The 17,978-nt window shown below is 42.4% G+C and overlaps 2 protein-coding genes across 6 annotated transcripts; both read left to right on the forward strand.

Moving 5' to 3' along the window:
* Window positions 1–108: 108 nt before the first annotated feature.
* On the forward strand, window positions 109–8,601 carry LOC131126256 (carbohydrate sulfotransferase 12-like). 5 transcript variants are annotated; one of them, XR_009129124.1, is made up of 8 exons: window positions 109–360; window positions 449–570; window positions 1,359–1,519; window positions 1,668–1,811; window positions 2,069–2,373; window positions 2,440–5,128; window positions 5,202–5,323; window positions 6,300–6,445. XR_009129124.1 is itself a non-coding variant. In XM_058068595.1 (6 exons), exons 2-6 carry the CDS (start codon window positions 477–479, stop codon window positions 2,684–2,686), a joined length of 951 nt encoding a protein of 316 aa, XP_057924578.1. In that variant the 5' UTR covers window positions 109–360; window positions 449–476; the 3' UTR covers window positions 2,687–5,561. The 5 variants fall into 5 exon arrangements, 3 of the variants coding, with proteins under 3 accessions (XP_057924578.1, XP_057924579.1, XP_057924576.1); XR_009129123.1 differs by having other exon boundaries at window positions 2,440–5,323; XM_058068595.1 differs by lacking the exon at window positions 6,300–6,445 and having other exon boundaries at window positions 2,440–5,561.
* Window positions 8,602–10,198: 1,597 nt separating this feature from the next.
* Window positions 10,199–16,517, forward strand: syt4 (synaptotagmin IV). The gene is made up of 5 exons (XM_058067346.1): window positions 10,199–10,442; window positions 12,581–13,164; window positions 13,243–13,566; window positions 15,001–15,121; window positions 15,405–16,517. The coding sequence occupies exons 1-5, from the start codon at window positions 10,406–10,408 to the stop codon at window positions 15,722–15,724; spliced, it is 1,386 nt and encodes a 461-aa protein (XP_057923329.1). The 5' UTR covers window positions 10,199–10,405; the 3' UTR covers window positions 15,725–16,517.
* Window positions 16,518–17,978: the final 1,461 nt, after the last annotated feature.

The following is a 17,978-nucleotide window of genomic DNA, read 5'->3' on the forward strand; positions in this document are numbered from 1 at the left end:
GGATGTTTTTGTAAGTGCCTCCAGCATCAACTGGGTGAGGTTGAATAAGCCAAACCCGTTCTTCCACTGTGCACTAATTGCTGTCACAAAGCCCAACTATATGTCCAACTCTTGCACACTGAATGCAAAATGAACATCCATATTTCACATAATCCACAAAATAAATCTGAGTTTTTTAATATAATGACAAATGTTTATCTCATACTTGACTATCTATGGGCAGACTAAACGATTCTCCTGAGTCAATATAATGACCACACCTTTTAATTGTTTTCTCCATACGTCAGTGTTTAGGTGAGTTGTTAACTGGAAATGATATCACAATGTTACAGACGCGCTGGCAGGTGACAACGTTGCGAGGTGAGTGCTGCACATATTACATTAAAAATACTAGACTAAAATAAAATAGTGTTACGTTGGTTTTACTCATTGTTTTTTCCCCTGGTAGGGTGACACGTTGTCAAAGACCAGCAACAATGATATCTTGCAGAAACATCCGGATGCCCTGCCTTGGTTTAGTGGCTTTCATCAGTGTGATGGCCCTCTATTACCATTGGGACATGCCAACAGGTACAATTGTAATACATTTCTTATCCTGTAGAGCAAAATGGTCTTGACTTGGGATTGACTGCTGGGATTCACGTGACATCACATCCAGTCGTTATTAGCTCCACTTCAAAAAGATGGGGGGCGAATAAGCAGATTTCTAACTCAAAGTCATGTAAAATGAGAGCATAAATCCAGCATATATACATGCACTGTTGTTGCATGTGGAAATCAGTCAAATGTATCTATCCATCCATTTTCTATGCCGCTTATCCTCACTAGAGTCGCGGGTATGCTGGAGCCTATCCCAGCTGACTTCCAGCAAAAGGCAGGGTACGCCCTGGACTGGTGGCCAGCCAATCACAGGGCACATATAGACAAACAACCATTCACACTCACATTCATACCTATGGACAATTTGGAGTCGCCAATTAACCTAGCATGTTTTTGGAATGTCGGAGGAAACCGAAGTACTCGGAAAAAACCCACTCATGCACAGGGAGAACATGCAAAATCCACATAAAGATGCCAACCTGGCAATCCAACCTGGGTCTCCTCGCTGTGTGGCCTTCACGCTAACCACTCGGCCCACCGTGCAGGCACTCAGTCAAATATACTATATTTCGGAAAACGCTATTACTAAAATAGTCCAACTTTTTCAGTATTAGCTAACACTGTCACTTGTCAGCAATTACTACTCCTTGTGAAATCTACAGTATATTGACTTTGCAGTACTGTACTTGTACTTGATCCCTGATCCCTGAATACGGCAATCTTTGCTCTTGTGTGTGTGTACCATTTGTGGCGCCCAGCGAGGGAGAGGGAGCAGGAGCTGAGGAAGACGATTCTGAGAGACATGTGCAAAGAAGAAAAGGAGACCTTTTTCAACGAGAAAGACAAACATATTAACAGAATTCTGCGTAACCTCCTTGTGGATGACAAACAAGGCATCATTTACTGCTTTATACCAAAGGTAGGGACCACACAACACACTAACATGAGCAACATAGCGTCTCTCAATGACGCAGTGTTAGGATTTGATTTGTCCTGAGTGGAAAAATCCGATCTGTTAAATGGGAATGTTATCATGTTACTGCAGTTTATCTTGTTCCTTTCTCCAGGTGGCGTGTGGTAATTGGAAGAGGTTCATGCAGGTACTGAAACACGGTGAACCTTACCCTGATCCCAAGGACATACCTGCCAAAGTGGCCCACGATCCAAAGGGTCTGGCCAGTCTTGCCAGCTTTCCAGAAGTGGAGAGGAAGGTGAGCATTTAGTTTTACATGTTTAGTTTTACCTCCTAGGAAGGGTTGGTGTTCATTTATTCATTGATGTTTAAGAACTGCAGTTAAACTAAAATGCTATGCAGTACTTGACGTCAACCGGCATGAGCACTGTTGATTCAGTCGCTACTGTAAGTCTCAGATTCATGAGTGGTTCATCAAGGAAATGTAATCAAATGCATATAACAAGTAAACAATCATGTTACCATGGCGATGCAACTAACTTATCTTGCTTCCAGGCCAAGTTGAAGCAGTACACCAAGTTCATGTTTGTCCGCGATCCCTTTGTGCGCCTCATCTCAGCCTTCCGGGACAAGTTCCTAAAGATCAATCCGTACTTTTATCAATATTACGGCCGAGCCATTCTGCAGCGCTACGGAAACCAGTCCAACCCCCCGTTGAAAGTGACGGAGGCGTTTGCGTTAGGCATCCGCCCTTCCTTCTATAGCTTTGTCCAGTACCTGCTGGACACGAAGAAAAACAAGCGTGGATTTAACCCCCACTGGAATGAATTTCACCGCCTGTGTCAACCCTGCTTCATCGAGTAAGCTGCATTTTTTCCATCTTCTGAAAAACAAACCCAGTCTAAAACCCAGTTTCTTCCACTCAGGTATGACTTTATCGGCCATCAGGAGACGCTTACAGAGGATGCATTGCAGCTGATAACGACCTTGAACCTGGAGGAACATATCAAATTTCCATCGGCTTACGAAAACATGACGAACCCTTCATCAGTGTCTGACTGGTTTAAGGAAGTACCACTGGAGGACAGGAGGAAGCTCTACGAGATCTACGAGAGGGACTATGAGCTGTTTGGCTACGAAACGCCTCACAGTTTACTCAACAACACACTCTAGAGGAGGAGCTTTACTTTGGGCCACTTGTTCATTTTGGTGGATGTTCAACATGGAGCACAACACCCCCAACAAGACTTCATTTGGTTCATACTTTTATTTTTTTTTTTTAACTCTTGTGTCGTTTTGGATTGGGTTTGCACTGAAAAATGAAGGATGTTTAATGTGAACTAAGTGAGATATTATTGCTAAATTTGCATTTTGGCATACTGCCTTTCTTAAATTTAACTTTTCTTCAGGTTTGGAAATATATGATTTATTTGAAAAAAAAAAACTAAACAAAAACATAAAAGTAACAAGAATGGGTAGTGGTTGGATTTTACTTGAGGAACCCCTCACACTTAAAGAAAGGTTATTGCTCATCCATTCATTGATACTGCAGTTAAAGGGGACCTATTATGCTCATTTTCGTCCCTTTTATTGAGTTGTGGACTCATATAGAGCAGCTACATACAATAACCCACACAAAAAACCTTTCCAGATCTTCCAGAATGTCCACCAATTTTTAGTATTTTTGTGGCTTTCCAAAACGGTTTTGTTTTAATTTAATACACCCACGACCCGCAGTTGGTACATGAGTACATGATAATAAAGTAATAAATCCTTTGGAGAGTTTCCTGAAAAATGGTTAGAAGTAGCGATGATAATCGAGTATCCGTTACAGGTAAGAAACTTTTGTCGTAAACGACTACATCTCACTATTATCCACATAATAGTTTTAAAAACGACGGTTGAAAACAGTGCAGAATTTGTCCTAAACACTGTAATAAACCCTGCTCCTATAGAGCAGCTATAACCCACACAGGAAAATTTCTAGATCTTCCAGAATCACCACCTCCTGCTGTTCCAAAACATTCATTCATTCATTCATTTTCTACCACTTTTCCTCACGAGGGTCGCGGGGGTGCTGGAGCCTATCCCAGCTGTCTTCGGGCGAGAGGCGGGGTACACCCTGGACTGGTCGCCAGCCAATCACAGGGCACATATAGACAAACAACCATTCACACTCACATTCATACCTATGGACAATTTGGAGTCGCCAATTAACCTAGCATGTTTTTGGAATGTGGGAGGAAACCACTCCACACAGAGATGGCCGAGGGTGGAATTGAACCCTGGTCTCCTAGCTGTGAGGTCTGCGCGCTAACCACACGACCGCCTTGTCGCCCTGTTCCAAAACAGTCAGTTTGAATTTGTTCCACCTATGGCTCGCCTACAAGCACACCCACTACAATGTGATTGGTTACTCCCAAGTACTTCCGGACTACTGCCAAACCCCACTTTCTAATATCGCGGGTATAGGAGTTGATAATCAGTGAATGAAGCCTTTGGAGAGCGAATTGAAAAGTTTTTAGGAGCTTCTGGTAGCTCATGAGCTACTGGTTGGAGACCCCTGAATTATTCATCTGAACGCAAAGAGTGGTAACATATTGTAGGTCCGCCTTCCGTCTTTACTAAGTGCAGGCATAATGTGTTTGTGATTCTTCGAAACATAAAAAAATCCTTGACTATTTTTTGTAATCGAGATATTCAAATTATTGTTAATAATAATCGTTGCAGCCTGAAAGTTTTGTGCTGGTTATTGTGTGTAGCTACTCTATAGGAGTCCACAACTCAATACAAAGGCCCGAACAATGAGCATAATAGGTCCCTTATAAATATAGTGACCATCTTGTGAAACGTATGAGGTGTGTTATGAAGCGAACGTATGGTCGCTACAGATGGCAACTTCACATCCTCAGTCAGGCATTGTGGTGTAGCTTAGCTTTCCTCTGATCAACCAATCAGGACCGGCCTCTTTCTTATGCTGCACCATTCAGAAGTAGTAGGGGCCTAAACGATGGCCCTGATAGGCAAAAAGTGTGTGTGGATGTATGGGAAAAAGTTCAAAAGGGATTTTTAAAAAATATATATTTTAAACTTGTATTGATACATGTTCGTATATTTTTTATTACATTATGATGACTTTATGATGGCGCATTTTCAATTTGATCATACTAAAATGAAAATGTGTGACTGATAAAACTGCTTTCCTGAATGATTGGTAATTCCAAGGATGTTTTTGTAAGTGCCTCCAGCATCAACTGGGTGAGGTTGAATACGCCAAACCCGTTCTTCCACTGTGCACTAATTGCTGTCACAAAGCCCAAGTACACGTCCAACTCTTGCACACTGAATGCAAAATGAACATCCATATTTCACATATTCCACATAATAAATCTGAGGTTTTTTTTAATATAATGACAAATGTTTATCTCATACTTGACTATCTATGGGTTGTCGTCCCTTGACAGTTTCACCGAAAGGCAGATTAAACGATTCTCCTGAGAATATAATGACCACACCTTTTAATTGTTTTCTCCATACGTCAGTGTTTAGGTGAGTTGTTAACTGGAAATGATATCACAATGTTAGAGACGCGCTGGCAGGTGACAACGTTGCGAGGTGAGTGCCGCAAATCTTACATTAAAAATATTAGTGCTATGTTGGTTTTACTCATTCTTTTTTCCCCTGGTAGGGTGACACGTTGTCAAAGACCAGCAACAATGATATCTTGCAGAAACATCCGGATGCCCTGCTTTGGTTTAGTGGCTTTCATCAGTGTGATGGCCCTCTATTACCATTGGGACATGCCAACAGGTACAATTCTAAAACGTTTCTTTTCCTGTAGAGCAAGGTGGTCTTGACTTTTCCATTCTGTTGCTGGGATTCACGTGACATCACATCCAGTCGTTATGAGCTCCACTTCAAAAAGATGGGGGGCAAATAAGCAGATTTCTAACTCAAAGTCATGTAAAATGAGAGCATAAATCCAGCATATATACATGCACTGTTGTTGCATGTGGAAATCAGTCAAATGTATCTATCCATCTATTTTCTATGCCGCTTATCCTCACTAGGGTTGTGGCTGTGCTGGAGAGAGGCGGGGTACACCCTGGACTGGTCGCCAGCCAAACACATTCACATATAGACAAACAACCATTCACACTCACATTCATAAGTGGCATAGAAAATGGATGGTTGGATGTCTACTATATTAGGTAATACGAGTGGCTGTAACTATAGGGGTGTTAGTTCATGTCTAGAGGGCTCCAATAATGTTAAAAAGAGTTATGCTGGAGCCTATCCCAGCTGACTTCCAGCAAAAGGCAGGGTACACCCTGGACTGGTGGCCAGCCAATCACAGGGCACATATAGACAAACAACCATTCACACTCACATTCATACCTATGGACAATTTGGAGTCACCATATTAACCTAGCATGTTTTTGGAATGTGGGAGGAAACCGGAGTACCCGGAGAAAACCCAGGCATGCACAGGGAGAACATGGAAACTCCACACAGAGATGGCCGAAGGGGGAATCCAACCTGGGTCTCCTCGCTGTGTGGCCTGCACGCTAACCACTTGGCACACCGTGCAACTCAGTCAAATATACTATATTTCGGAAAATGCTATGACTAAGATAGTCCAATTTTTTCAGTATTAGCTAACACTGTCACTTGTCAGCAATTACTACAGTATATTGACTTTGCAGTACTGTACTTGTACTTGATCCCTGATCCCTGAATACGGCAATCTTTGCTCTTGTGTGTGTGTACCATTTGTGGCGCCCAGCGAGGGAGAGGGAGCAGGAGCTGAGGAAGACGATTCTAAGAGACATGTGCAAAGAAGAAAAGGAGACCTTTTCCGAAGAGAAAAACAAACGTATTAACGGAATTCTGCATAACCTCCTTGTGGATGACAAACAAGGCATCATTTACTGCTTTATACCAAAGGTAGAGACCACACAACACACTAACATGAGCAACATAGCGTCTCTTGAGATTTCATGCGTCCTGAGTGGAAAAACCTGATCTGTTAAATGGGATAGTTATCATGTTAGTGCAGTTTATCTTGTTCCTTTCTCCAGGTGGCGTGTGGTAATTGGAAGAGGTTCATGCAGGTACTGAAACACGGTGAACCTTACCCTGATCCCAAGGACATACCTCCCGGAGTGGCCCACAATCCAAACGGTCTGACCAGTCTTGCCAGCTTCCCAGAATTGGAGAGGGAGGTGAGCATTTAGTTTTACATCTTACAATAACCTAAATAACCTAAATAACCTAAATAACCTAAATAACCTAAATAACCTAAATAACCAAATAACCGTGTTTAGTTTTACCTCCTACAAAGGGTTATTTTTCATTTATTCGTTGATGCTTAAAGGGGAATTTTGAATTCACAATCATTAACAATCCTTATGTTAAACATGAACACATTTCTTTCCCTTTTCTGTGCATCATAACACGAGAAAATGGGTTAATATGAGCTAGCTATTAAGATTAAGATATGCCTTTATTCGTCCCTCAGTGGGGAAATTTGTATTGCACAGCAGCAAGAGTACAGAGTCAGTTAAGCAGTACAAAATACACAATATAGAAAATAAACAATATAAACAACCCAAGTATTAACAAAATCAAGTTTTTTCCCAGAGTTATATACAGTTAGAGAGTTAATATGAGGCATTATGGAAATACTTCACATAGAACTTAGTATATTGCATTTAGAGCCCTTAATATTGCACATGGAGGTTGATCAGATATTGCACAGTGAATGGGGTCTGGAGTAACTATACTTACTATAAAAGCAAGTATTACACAGATGTACATAGTGGTGTAGAAGTAGAATGTATCAATGCAAGGTCTTTGAGATACACATTTTTCGACTATGAAGCCATGATTTCCCATGGATGTCCGTTGTTAGCTAGCTCATATTAACTCATTTTTCTCGGACTACAATGCACAGAAATGGGAAATAATGGGAGCACTTGGCAGAGTGTGGTGAGTTTGAGGCTTGCGATGTGATCATTCGTCAGGGAAGCGCCGGTGAGGAAAATTTGGGGTCCCACCTCGGTACGGATTTGGGAGCATGCAGATGCTATAGCAGGAGGAACCTTCGTTGTGTGCCACAACTCCAGATGATGTGTGCTGTGTGAATGTTTGTGCTGTGCTTGTGAACACTGATATCAGGATATCGGCAGCATAAAATCCGGATGGGAACATCCCGAATACATATACATATATGTTTGTTTAAAAAAAAAAAAAAATATATATATATATATATATATATAAACATCAAGGAAATGTAATCAAATGAACAAAACAAGTAAACAATCATGTTACCATGGCGATACAACTAACTTATCTTGCTTCTAGGCCAAGTTGAAGCAGTACACCAAGTTCATGTTTGTCCGCGATCCCTTTGTGCGCCTCATCTCAGCCTTCCGGGAGAAGTTCCTGAAGATCAATCAGTACTATTATCAATATTATGGCCGAGTCCTTCTGCAGCGCTACGAAAACCAGCCCAACCCCCCGTTGAAAGTGACGGAGGCGTTTGCGTTAGGCATCCGCCCTTCCTTCAATAGCTTTGTCCAGTACCTGCTGGACACGAAGAAAAACAAGCATGCATTTGACCCCCACTGGAATGAGTTTCACCAGCAGTGTCAACCCTGCTTCATCGAGTAAGCTGCATTTTTTTCCATCTTCTCCATCTTCTCCAGCACTGGAAAAACAAACCCAGTCTAAAACCCAGTTTCTTCCACTCAGGTATGACTTTATCGGCCATCAGGAGACGCTTACAGAGGATGCATTGCAGCTGATAACGACCTTGAACCTGGAGGAACATATCAAATTTCCATCGGCTTACGAAAACATGACGAACCCTTCATCAGTGTCTGACTGGTTTAAAGATGTACCACTGGAGGACAGGAGGAAGCTCTACGAGATCTATGAGAGGGACTATGAGCTGTTTGGCTACGAAACGCCTCACAGTTTACTCAACAACACACTCTAGAGGAGGAGCTTTACTTTGGGCCACTTGTTCATTTTGGTGGATGTTCAACATGGAGCACAACACCCCCAAGAAGACTTCATTTGGTTCATACTTTTATTTTTTTTAACTCCTGTGTCGTTTTGGATTGGGTTTGTATGACTGTACTGAAAAATGAAGAATGTTTAATGAGAACTAAATGATATTTTATTGCACGTTTGATGGCTAAATTAGCATTTTGGCATACTGCCTTTCTTAAATTTTACTTCTCTTCAGGTTTGGAAATACTGTATATGATTTATTTGAAAAAAAACAAGACAAAACAATAACATAAAAGTAACAAGCGTGGGTATTGGTTGGATTTTGCTCCTCTTTCACTTGAGTGTAAACCCATGAGGAACCCCTCACACTTAAAGAAAGGTTATTGCTGATCCATTTATTGATACTTAACTGCAGTTCAACTAAAATGCTATCATCGACTAAGGAATTTTGTTCGTTAGATTTTGTCCACAGTCAACTGTTTGGGATTTTTTTTTAAGTGAAAACTGACACATGACAGCTCCACTCATCCACTCATCCACTCATACCGCAAAACTAAGATTTATATAATCAGAATCAGAATCAGAAAAGGTTTATTGCCATGTATGATCAAACACATACTAGGAATTTGTTTTGGTATAGTAGGTGCAGACACATCTATTAAAAAAGACTGAAAAATACAAAATATGAAAATACAAAATATACAGAATAACAGTATAAATATATGTACACAGTCTGTAACTGTAATAACGTTGGTTTGTTGTTAAATTCTGGATGTAGGATATTTTATGCACTAGCTAGTATGACAAAACAAGCGGGCTGGGGATGGATTACATTAAAACAGACTGTTTTCGTGGGAACCATGAAATCCAAAGAAATACAGCTGGAATAGGTGCAGATTCTGGAAGAACTATAAAGCGATGTGTGCTGGTGTGTAGATGCTCTATAGGAGTCCACCACTTGATACAAAGTGTTGAAAAATAAGCATAATAGGTCCCCTTTAACAAGGATACAAAAAGGCTACAGCCAAATGGAGGGACGAGGATTGTCAGAGGACTACTGTGAGTCACTTCATATTTTCTTGTGTCATTAAAATTCAAATTTGAAATTTGAAATTTGAATTTTGCGTTTAAACAAGAGAGAAATGTGAGAAATTCTGGGCATGCCTGAGAAAAGTGTATAAAGTGTATAGTGAGGGTTTTTATTGCCACTAAAATAATGTTGGCTACTGAGCAGATTTCATTTATTGTGGGCTATTTTTTACTATTGCGTTATTGAAAGAGACCTCTTTCATCGTTCATTAATTTTCTATGCCTCTTAATCCCCATTAACTTCTTTTTTAACTTCCATTATTTGGAATACAAAAGACTGCATTCTACTTTTTGGACATCAGATGTCAGCATAGCATTGTTTTTAAACAGTGCACAGCTGCCCAGATGCATTACACGGTCCGCTTACCCATAGGCACATACTATAGTGTCGTAAAACTACATCCAATGTTGCCATGGTTACCAGGAGTACTGACATGACCACCACATTTTATCCCAGATGCGCGCAAATTCCCAAAAATGTATCGCTCCATCAGTGGGAAGATGGATGCTTGGCAGCCCTCACGTCACCACTGCGTCAGCACACAGATGAGCTCAGCGCAAGGAGGGAGGGGTGAGGATGAGGAAGAGTGGGGTGTCGCCTCCCCGTCCACACACACACAAACGCACGCACAAGCGGAAAAGGAGCGAACAATCTTCTCCATCTCTATCCTAATTCTAGCAGCTTCCAGAACCCATCCTCCTCTTCCACATCCATTAGTTAGTGGAATCAAGCGTTGAACACGTCCGGTACCTTAAGACCCATCAGAACCTCGGACAGCATCCATGGCTCCAATGATGCTGGAGGACGGAGCCCAGCCCGGTGAGTCAAAACCTTGGAATATTCTGCTATCCAGAGCTATTATAAATCCATTATGGGAATGCTAATGTACCCATTTTGTTTTATACTACAAAATTACTGCTTTGTTTGAGTCATGTGAGTTGTACACTTTTCAAACCTATTTGAGTATCAGGAAAAACATCTTTATTTTAGTATTTCCATCATATTATCTGGGATTCGACTTCGACTTCAACGTCGTCCTCCCACAGCCGCATCCATCTGTCTGTTGTCATCCACAAAAACTATATAAACATTGTCTTCTGTACATGGCTGCTTGTCCTGTTAACCATATCTTTGTGGCGTCATTTCAGTGAATTGACAGACTGAACTATACACATGAGGGCGGGGCAGCTCATCAAAGCAAATTAAGAGCGGTCAATTGAGAAATGTGATACACAGACTTTCAAAAAGGAAGGCCACTGTTTCGTTCTCTCCTCGCTCTCTCTAGCTCTTTTTGGATGGAGAGCATCTCCTTAAAAGCAGGAAATGGCCCACGTACCCGTCACTGCAACAGAGCCATTAGGCCTACATGGCGTTTAAACCGTTGAGTCACACTTGGACAACAAAGCTGCAGCATTCCGGTCCATCATCAATAATCAGAGTGTAGTGTCATGGTATAGAATGAACATTGATATGGGTAATGATGTTATATTATCATAATATGGCCCCTCAGTGGCTCGTTTTGGTAATAAAAACAGCATAAATCCCCTTTCGGTGTTGCATAAGATGTTTTTTTGGTTTTTTTTAATTGCAATAAAATCGAAACTGCATCACAGGATTGTCTTTTTGCATTTGCGGAGCCAGAAATATTTATTTTGATTGCCAAGGTGACACCATTACTCTAATTGGGGTGACAACTGGTTGATACCTGAAATGTCTCCATGGCCGGTAGGATAGCTGTAGAATGACCAAGGGTGGCCACGGCCACCATTGACCAGCATGTAGCTTTACCACTGTTTTTTTTTTTTTTTAATTTTGAGCAAGATGAGACAAATGTTGCACACATTAGAGGCGGGCAATATTACAATTGATGCTATTGATCAGGGACAGCATTATCGGTAAAGGAAATAACATCAATATCATTGAATCATTTCTGGTAAAGCAAAAAAATCTATTATAAATAAACTGAAACGGAAAACTGCTGCACGGCGGAAAAAAGTGGTTAGCGCACAGGCCACACAGCTAGTAGACCCAAGTTCGATTCCACCCTCGGTCATCTCTGTGTGCAATTTGCATGTTCTCCCCTTGCGTGGGTTTCCTCCCACATTCCTGCTAGGTTAATTGGCGACTCCAAATTGTCCGTAGGTATGAATGTGAGTGTGAATGGTTGTTTGTCTATATGTGCCCTGTGATTGGCTGGCGACCAGTCCAGTACTTCACCTTTTGGTTGGAGACAGCTGGGATAGGCTCCAGCACCCCCGCGACCCTCATGAGGATAAGCGGTAGAAAATTAATGAATGAACGAATGAAACCGAAAAAAACAAAAAATATTCATTTCATCAAGCTATTATCAATTTGAGTGGTGATTATTGAGCTCCGACACTAAATGTCTTAAATCATGGCTGCTAAACAGTCAAACTGTGAAATAAACTCACCTGGACTTTTATTGTATTGATTATCTTGTAACTGTGCAACTGAAACTGTGTTATGTTGAAAGTTTTATTTAGTTTTCCTGTAACTGTTATTTTTACTGCGGCAAATGGGGCGGCACGGCGGTCTAGTGGTTAGCGCGCAGACCTCACAGCTAGGAGACCAGGGTTCAATTCCACCCTCGGCCATCTCTGTGTGGAGTTTGCATGTTCTCCCCGTGCATGCGTGGGTTTTCTCCAGGTACTCCGGTTTCCTCCCACATTCCAAAAACATGCTAGGTTAATTAGCAACTCCAAATTGTCCATAGGTATGAATGTGAGTGTGAATGGTTGTTTGTCTATATGTGCCTTGTGATTGGCTGGCGACCAGTCTGGGGTGTGCCCCGCCTCTTGCCCGAAGACAGCTGGGATAGGCTCCAGCACCCCCGCGAAAAAGCGGTAGAAAATGAATGAATGTATGAAATGGTTTTATGGTTTGTTTTTTTCAATTTTTCATCGCATATATTCCTCCCCCTCTGTGTTGCCCTACAGTGGCGGTCCCAGCTGGTGTTGCCATGGTGAGCGTCTTCGGCCTCGTCTTCACCGCGTCAGCCTTTGCGTGGATCTGCTGCCAGCGCAAAAACACCAAAAGCCAAAAAACGCCCCCGTACAAGTTTGTGCACATGCTCAAAGGCGTTGACATCTACCCAGAGAGCCTCAGCGGCAAGAAGAATTTTGCCGCCTCGACCGCCATGTCAGCTAATGAAGTCAGTAAAACGGACGTGAACGGGAATATGCCACCCAGCCCCAAGCTGAGCCCAGGCGGGTCCAGGGTGGCCCTGCATCTCGACTTGGAGAAACGGGACCTGAACGGCAACTTCACCACCAAACCTTTCCACCACCACAAGGTGCGCAGCTCCCCCGACTTGGAGCTATCTTCCCCACACGCCGGTTTCGCCCAGCCTGGTGGGATGTACTGCCGGGACCCCCCGTCGCCATCCAGCACCCTTTCCAGCCAAGCACCCACTCCCGCTGTGGATAAAACTCAAGTGGAAGAGAGGGAGCGGAGGCTTGGGACACTCCACTTTGCTTTGGAGTACCAACCTGAGAAGAAGGCCTTCATTGTCCATATTAAGGTATCTACAGGCGCATTCTTCTACTTTCACTTTCTACTTTCCACTTCCAAATGTTTGACTGATTCATTTTCAATCCAGGAAGCCCATGGCCTGAGTCCGACTGATGAGCAGTCGCTGACCTCTGACCCCTATATCAAGCTGACGCTACTGCCAGAGAAGAAGCACCAAGTGAAGACCAGAGTCCTCAGGAAGACTTTAGACCCGATGTTTGACGAGACCTTCAGGTTCTACGGGATCCCACTGGCCAGGGTGTCGGAGCTGGCTCTCCAGTTCATGGTGCTCAGCTTTGACAGGTTCTCCAGGGACGAGATCATCGGCGAGACACTGGTGCCACTGTCGGGAATCGACCTGTCTGAAGGACCTGTGCTGATGAGCCGGGAGATCATCAAGAGGAATATCAAGGTGAGGCTCAAGGCTCACACAAAACCCAAAGAAATTCACTCCTACTGAGATATATTAGTAGATATTAGACTTGTTTGTTTTGTCACTAATATGTGGATGTTTTGTTCAGATATCTAGTATATTGATCTATATTAAAGTCCTTCCCTGTACTGACAGTATTTTTATTGTACAGTACAGGTATTATAGCAATGTCATATTTTCTGTTCAACACATTATTGAATCCATGCTGTCGCTAAAGCAGTGATTCACTGTGCTGGGTGCTTTAGAATGGAAACGATACAATTTCAGTTAATTGGTCCCAAAATTAGTTTTGTCTTTATTTATCTATTTATTCCAGCGACTCATAGTATAGTGACAGGCAGAACAAAGGACGAGACTGGGCTGCATCAGGTTTTCCCCCCCCAAAAAAAGCCATTTATTAAAAACAGAAAAATGAATAAACTTTGCTTTGGTTTCGATTTTCTACGATAAAAGCTCTGATAAAACATTCCACTGTTCTCAAAGATCTTACTTTTTATTTTTCTACACAGAATAAGATGAAAAATAAATAAACAAATCAAGAATAAAGAAAATCAATCAATCAGTAATAAATAAATAAATATAATAATAATAATAAAACGGCAAATAATAAAAACTTAAGAAACCAAATATAGTTGGTGGGTAGACAAATTATTTTTTTCAGATTAAAATGAACAAAGCATTATTAGAGCCCTGTAGACATGACAAAACACGACTATAGTCACATTTATACTCTTTTTATTTACAACATATTGCGCAACTGCAGGGTCTTGAGACACATGCTAACTCGCAAACTAGAGAGCTAGCGACCTAAACGGTAGCCTTCAAGTTATTTCCTTTAAACTTAAATAGCCAAAAACTTACCACTTCCACACGGATAGGGAGGATAACTATTAACAGTTATTTAACCTTTAACATGAACATTAATCAAACGTAATAATTTTTTCTGGGTACATGATACCATACAGCATCCATATCAAACTTGCGCGGGCCGCACTAACATTAAACTTTCATATCAAGGCGGGGGCCTCAAACTAGTGTCCTGCGGGCCACATTTGGCCAGCGGGCCGCGTGTTTGAGACCCCTGCTGTATATTTTTATTGTACTATTTTTGTTAAAGTAATGTTAAAATCCTGTCCCATCTTGTTTTCGTAGACCATTATGTATCAGTATGGTGTAGTACCAGTATGTGGCTTCTGGAACCACAAATGGGTCATTTGATTTTGTAGAACTTATACAGTATATCTGTATGTAGAATGACAATACCGTGGTACAAGCAATGTTTGATGTTCAGTATCATATCAGTGTAATCGGGGAATACAATCTCAGGAATTGGAGCTGTCTTGTGATATGATCCAATTCTCCACGGAGAGATTGGAGAGCTTCTCCTCTAAGTCTTATCTTGTGTCCGCACAGAAGTCCTCCGGCCGAGGCGAGCTGCTTCTCTCCTTGTGTTACCAGTCCACCACCAACACTCTGACCGCGGTCGTCCTCAAGGCCCGTCACCTGCCCAAGACTGACAACAACGGCCCCACAGGTGCACTAACTTGGTAGCCTTGAGTGAAAACACTCCAAGCGATGAGAGGGGATGTTGGGTTGCTATAGTAACACCGGCAATGCAGCGCTGTAATCAGATCAGGGTGTGGTCGAAAGCACTTTAGTGACACACACACACATCTCATTAGGGACATGCATTTTTCTCTTATTGATCGCCCTATTGATCCTTTTAAAGAATCATTTGACTCTCTGCAAGAGCTGCAGGACGAACGCCATCTTATTGCTTTCCTGACCTTGTTCTTATCCTGCTCTCTTTGTCATAGATCTGTATGTGAAATTGAATCTGTACCACGGGAAGAAGCGGGTGTGCAAGAAGAAGGCCGACGTGAAGAAGTGCACGCCCAACCCCGTCTTCAACCAGCTCTTCACCTTTGACCTGCCCTCTGATGAGGGCCTGAGAGACACCAGTGTGGAGCTGCTGCTGATGCAGTCGGATTCAGGCAAGTCCCGCTGCCCAAAGCCGGTTCTCGGGCGCCTGGTAATGGGAACATCGGCGGCGGGCACCGCTGGCGAGCACTGGCGGGAGATTTGTGATCACCCGCGCCGCCAGATCGCCAAGTGGCAAGCGATGTCTGAGGATTAACAAGCTGGATGTCTCGTTGTGCGGCTGAATGAAGGTGGGCGGGACTTAGCGTCCTGCTTAACTTGTACCCATTGGACGTGAGGGCGGTGAGGGTGGGGGGGAGGGGACTAAAGTGATGTCATCAATCAATCAATCACTCATCTTTGAAGTTATTGGTATAGCGAATGGAGTGGGACTTAGCCATCAGGACCCCATAAAGTTAATGGAGCCCAAAGACTGCGTCCAACATCCCGGTGTTTGGAGTACCAACACACGGCAGGTTGTCATGGTAACCGTGTGCTTAGACGTCTCTTCATTTTCTTCCTCCTTATCAAAAGCTGTAAAAAAAATGTGCATTATTTCCATTTATTTCACAACAACAAATATAGAGATTTAATTTATTATTATCTTTTTTTTTTACTCCTCTGGGTGGACTTGAATATGTTTTGTAATTATAATTGGTATTCTTATATCGTTAAATATAAAGCCTAAATTAGGTGGTTTTGAGTGAGGACTGCAGCAGACCATGTGTTTTTGTTTTTGATGCAGTAAAATTGAGACTGTGCAAATGGACGCTTGCGCGCGTGTGTGTGTGTGCATTACAATGTTTACTGTCGGTGTTGTGTCCCCTCTACTGTGAGCACAAAGAAATGTAAATGTAAGTACCCTCAAATTAAATAGAGAAAAGAACAAGCTGTCTTTATTTCTCTTGAGTGTGATACTAATAATGTATACTTACAATTGATTTTTGAAATGAAGGAAAACCAAACAAATATGAATAATAAATAAAAGGCCTGATGACGTAACCACTGAATGATGTCACCACGTTTGAATTTTAATATTGACTAAAAGCCTCTATGTAGAAGGAACATGGTGTTTCCAGTGCACTTGACCCACAATACACAACCATGACTATGTTGAATTAGTGCCGTCTTCCGTTATTTCCATAGCCGCTCCGACTCACAGACATTTTTGCCTTGTGGTTCTGAGCCATATTTAATCCGTCGGGCGAGGTCCCAACGCCAAGCCATTTATCCCATCTGCCTGCAGAAAGTTCTCCAGCCCCACGGAGAGTGGATGAGTCATCATGGAAACGGGAGACAATTTAAACAAAGTTACTCCCACACCCACCTGCTATCGGCATCCCTGACTGTCGTTTTTTCACAGCGACGTTCACCATCCATCTCAGCGCTGTTGAGCAGGCCACAATGGGCTAATTAACCGGCTTTAATGGCAGCCCGTTATTTGTCAGACGCATGAGAGCACAGAGAAATGGATTAGCCAGAAGCAGGAATAAGTCTGGTACTGCTTAATGAGAGCCAGTAAAGGAGGTTGGACGCTTTTGGAAGACAAATAAGTATTATTATGCTATTGTGTTAGGTGATATTCTATCCCTGACAAATAGCAGTGGTCTCCAAAGTGTGGTCTGCGGTATGTTTTCTAATTGCCCTGTATGTATAGAAATAACATCAAAATCAAAACAGAATTTGTTTAGCCTTTTTCGCAAAGCTTACAAAAATTAATAAAAATATATGTAGCACAGTGTGTCGCACTCGGTGGAGAAGGTTTGGACACCCCTGTCTTGAGGAATTGAATCCTATCAACCACTCCAGCCACAAGCCAGGATGTTGCATCCAAAATCCTGAGTTGCCATGGCAACAGCATGAAGGCCACTCACAGATAGCGAGACAGCAAACGAGACAGATGCTAAGAGTCTGTCTGGTTTCCTTATGTAGAAAGCACTGGTGTGTGTATGTGTGTGCGTATGTGTGTGTATTATGGGATGCAGGCACACAGAAACACAAGGTTGTTGAGCATTGCCTCTACCTCACCTCTGCCTCCATGGCAACAGAGCCTTTCAGGGTTTAGGGTGCAATGTGAAAAAGAGGATAACAAATGGAGGAAGAGGAAGTTGAGTTTTTTTGGGTTAGGGTTAACATTTGGAGTTAAATTTAAATCCTCTGGCAACTCATTTGCTCTTCCTCACAACCCCTCTCTCTGTTGGCTATCAGCTTCCTCACCCTTGACCCCCTCCCCCCCAAGCACCCACCCCACCATCCATCACTTGCTGTCACCACTGCTGATTGCATCTCACTTCCCTTGCTTCTCCTGACACTTCAATGTCTGATTTTATTACATCCGTGAAGGAGATATACAAGGCTTTCACTACACACACACGCACACAAGGCTAAGACTAAGATATTTATAGAGGGATACGTCAATTGTCATGGATGTGTGTAAATAAAAATGAAAAAAACTATTAACAGCGAAGTCT

Source organism: Doryrhamphus excisus, chromosome 3, assembly GCF_030265055.1.
Source record: "Doryrhamphus excisus isolate RoL2022-K1 chromosome 3, RoL_Dexc_1.0, whole genome shotgun sequence".
Classification (NCBI taxonomy): Eukaryota; Metazoa; Chordata; class Actinopteri; order Syngnathiformes; family Syngnathidae; genus Doryrhamphus; species Doryrhamphus excisus.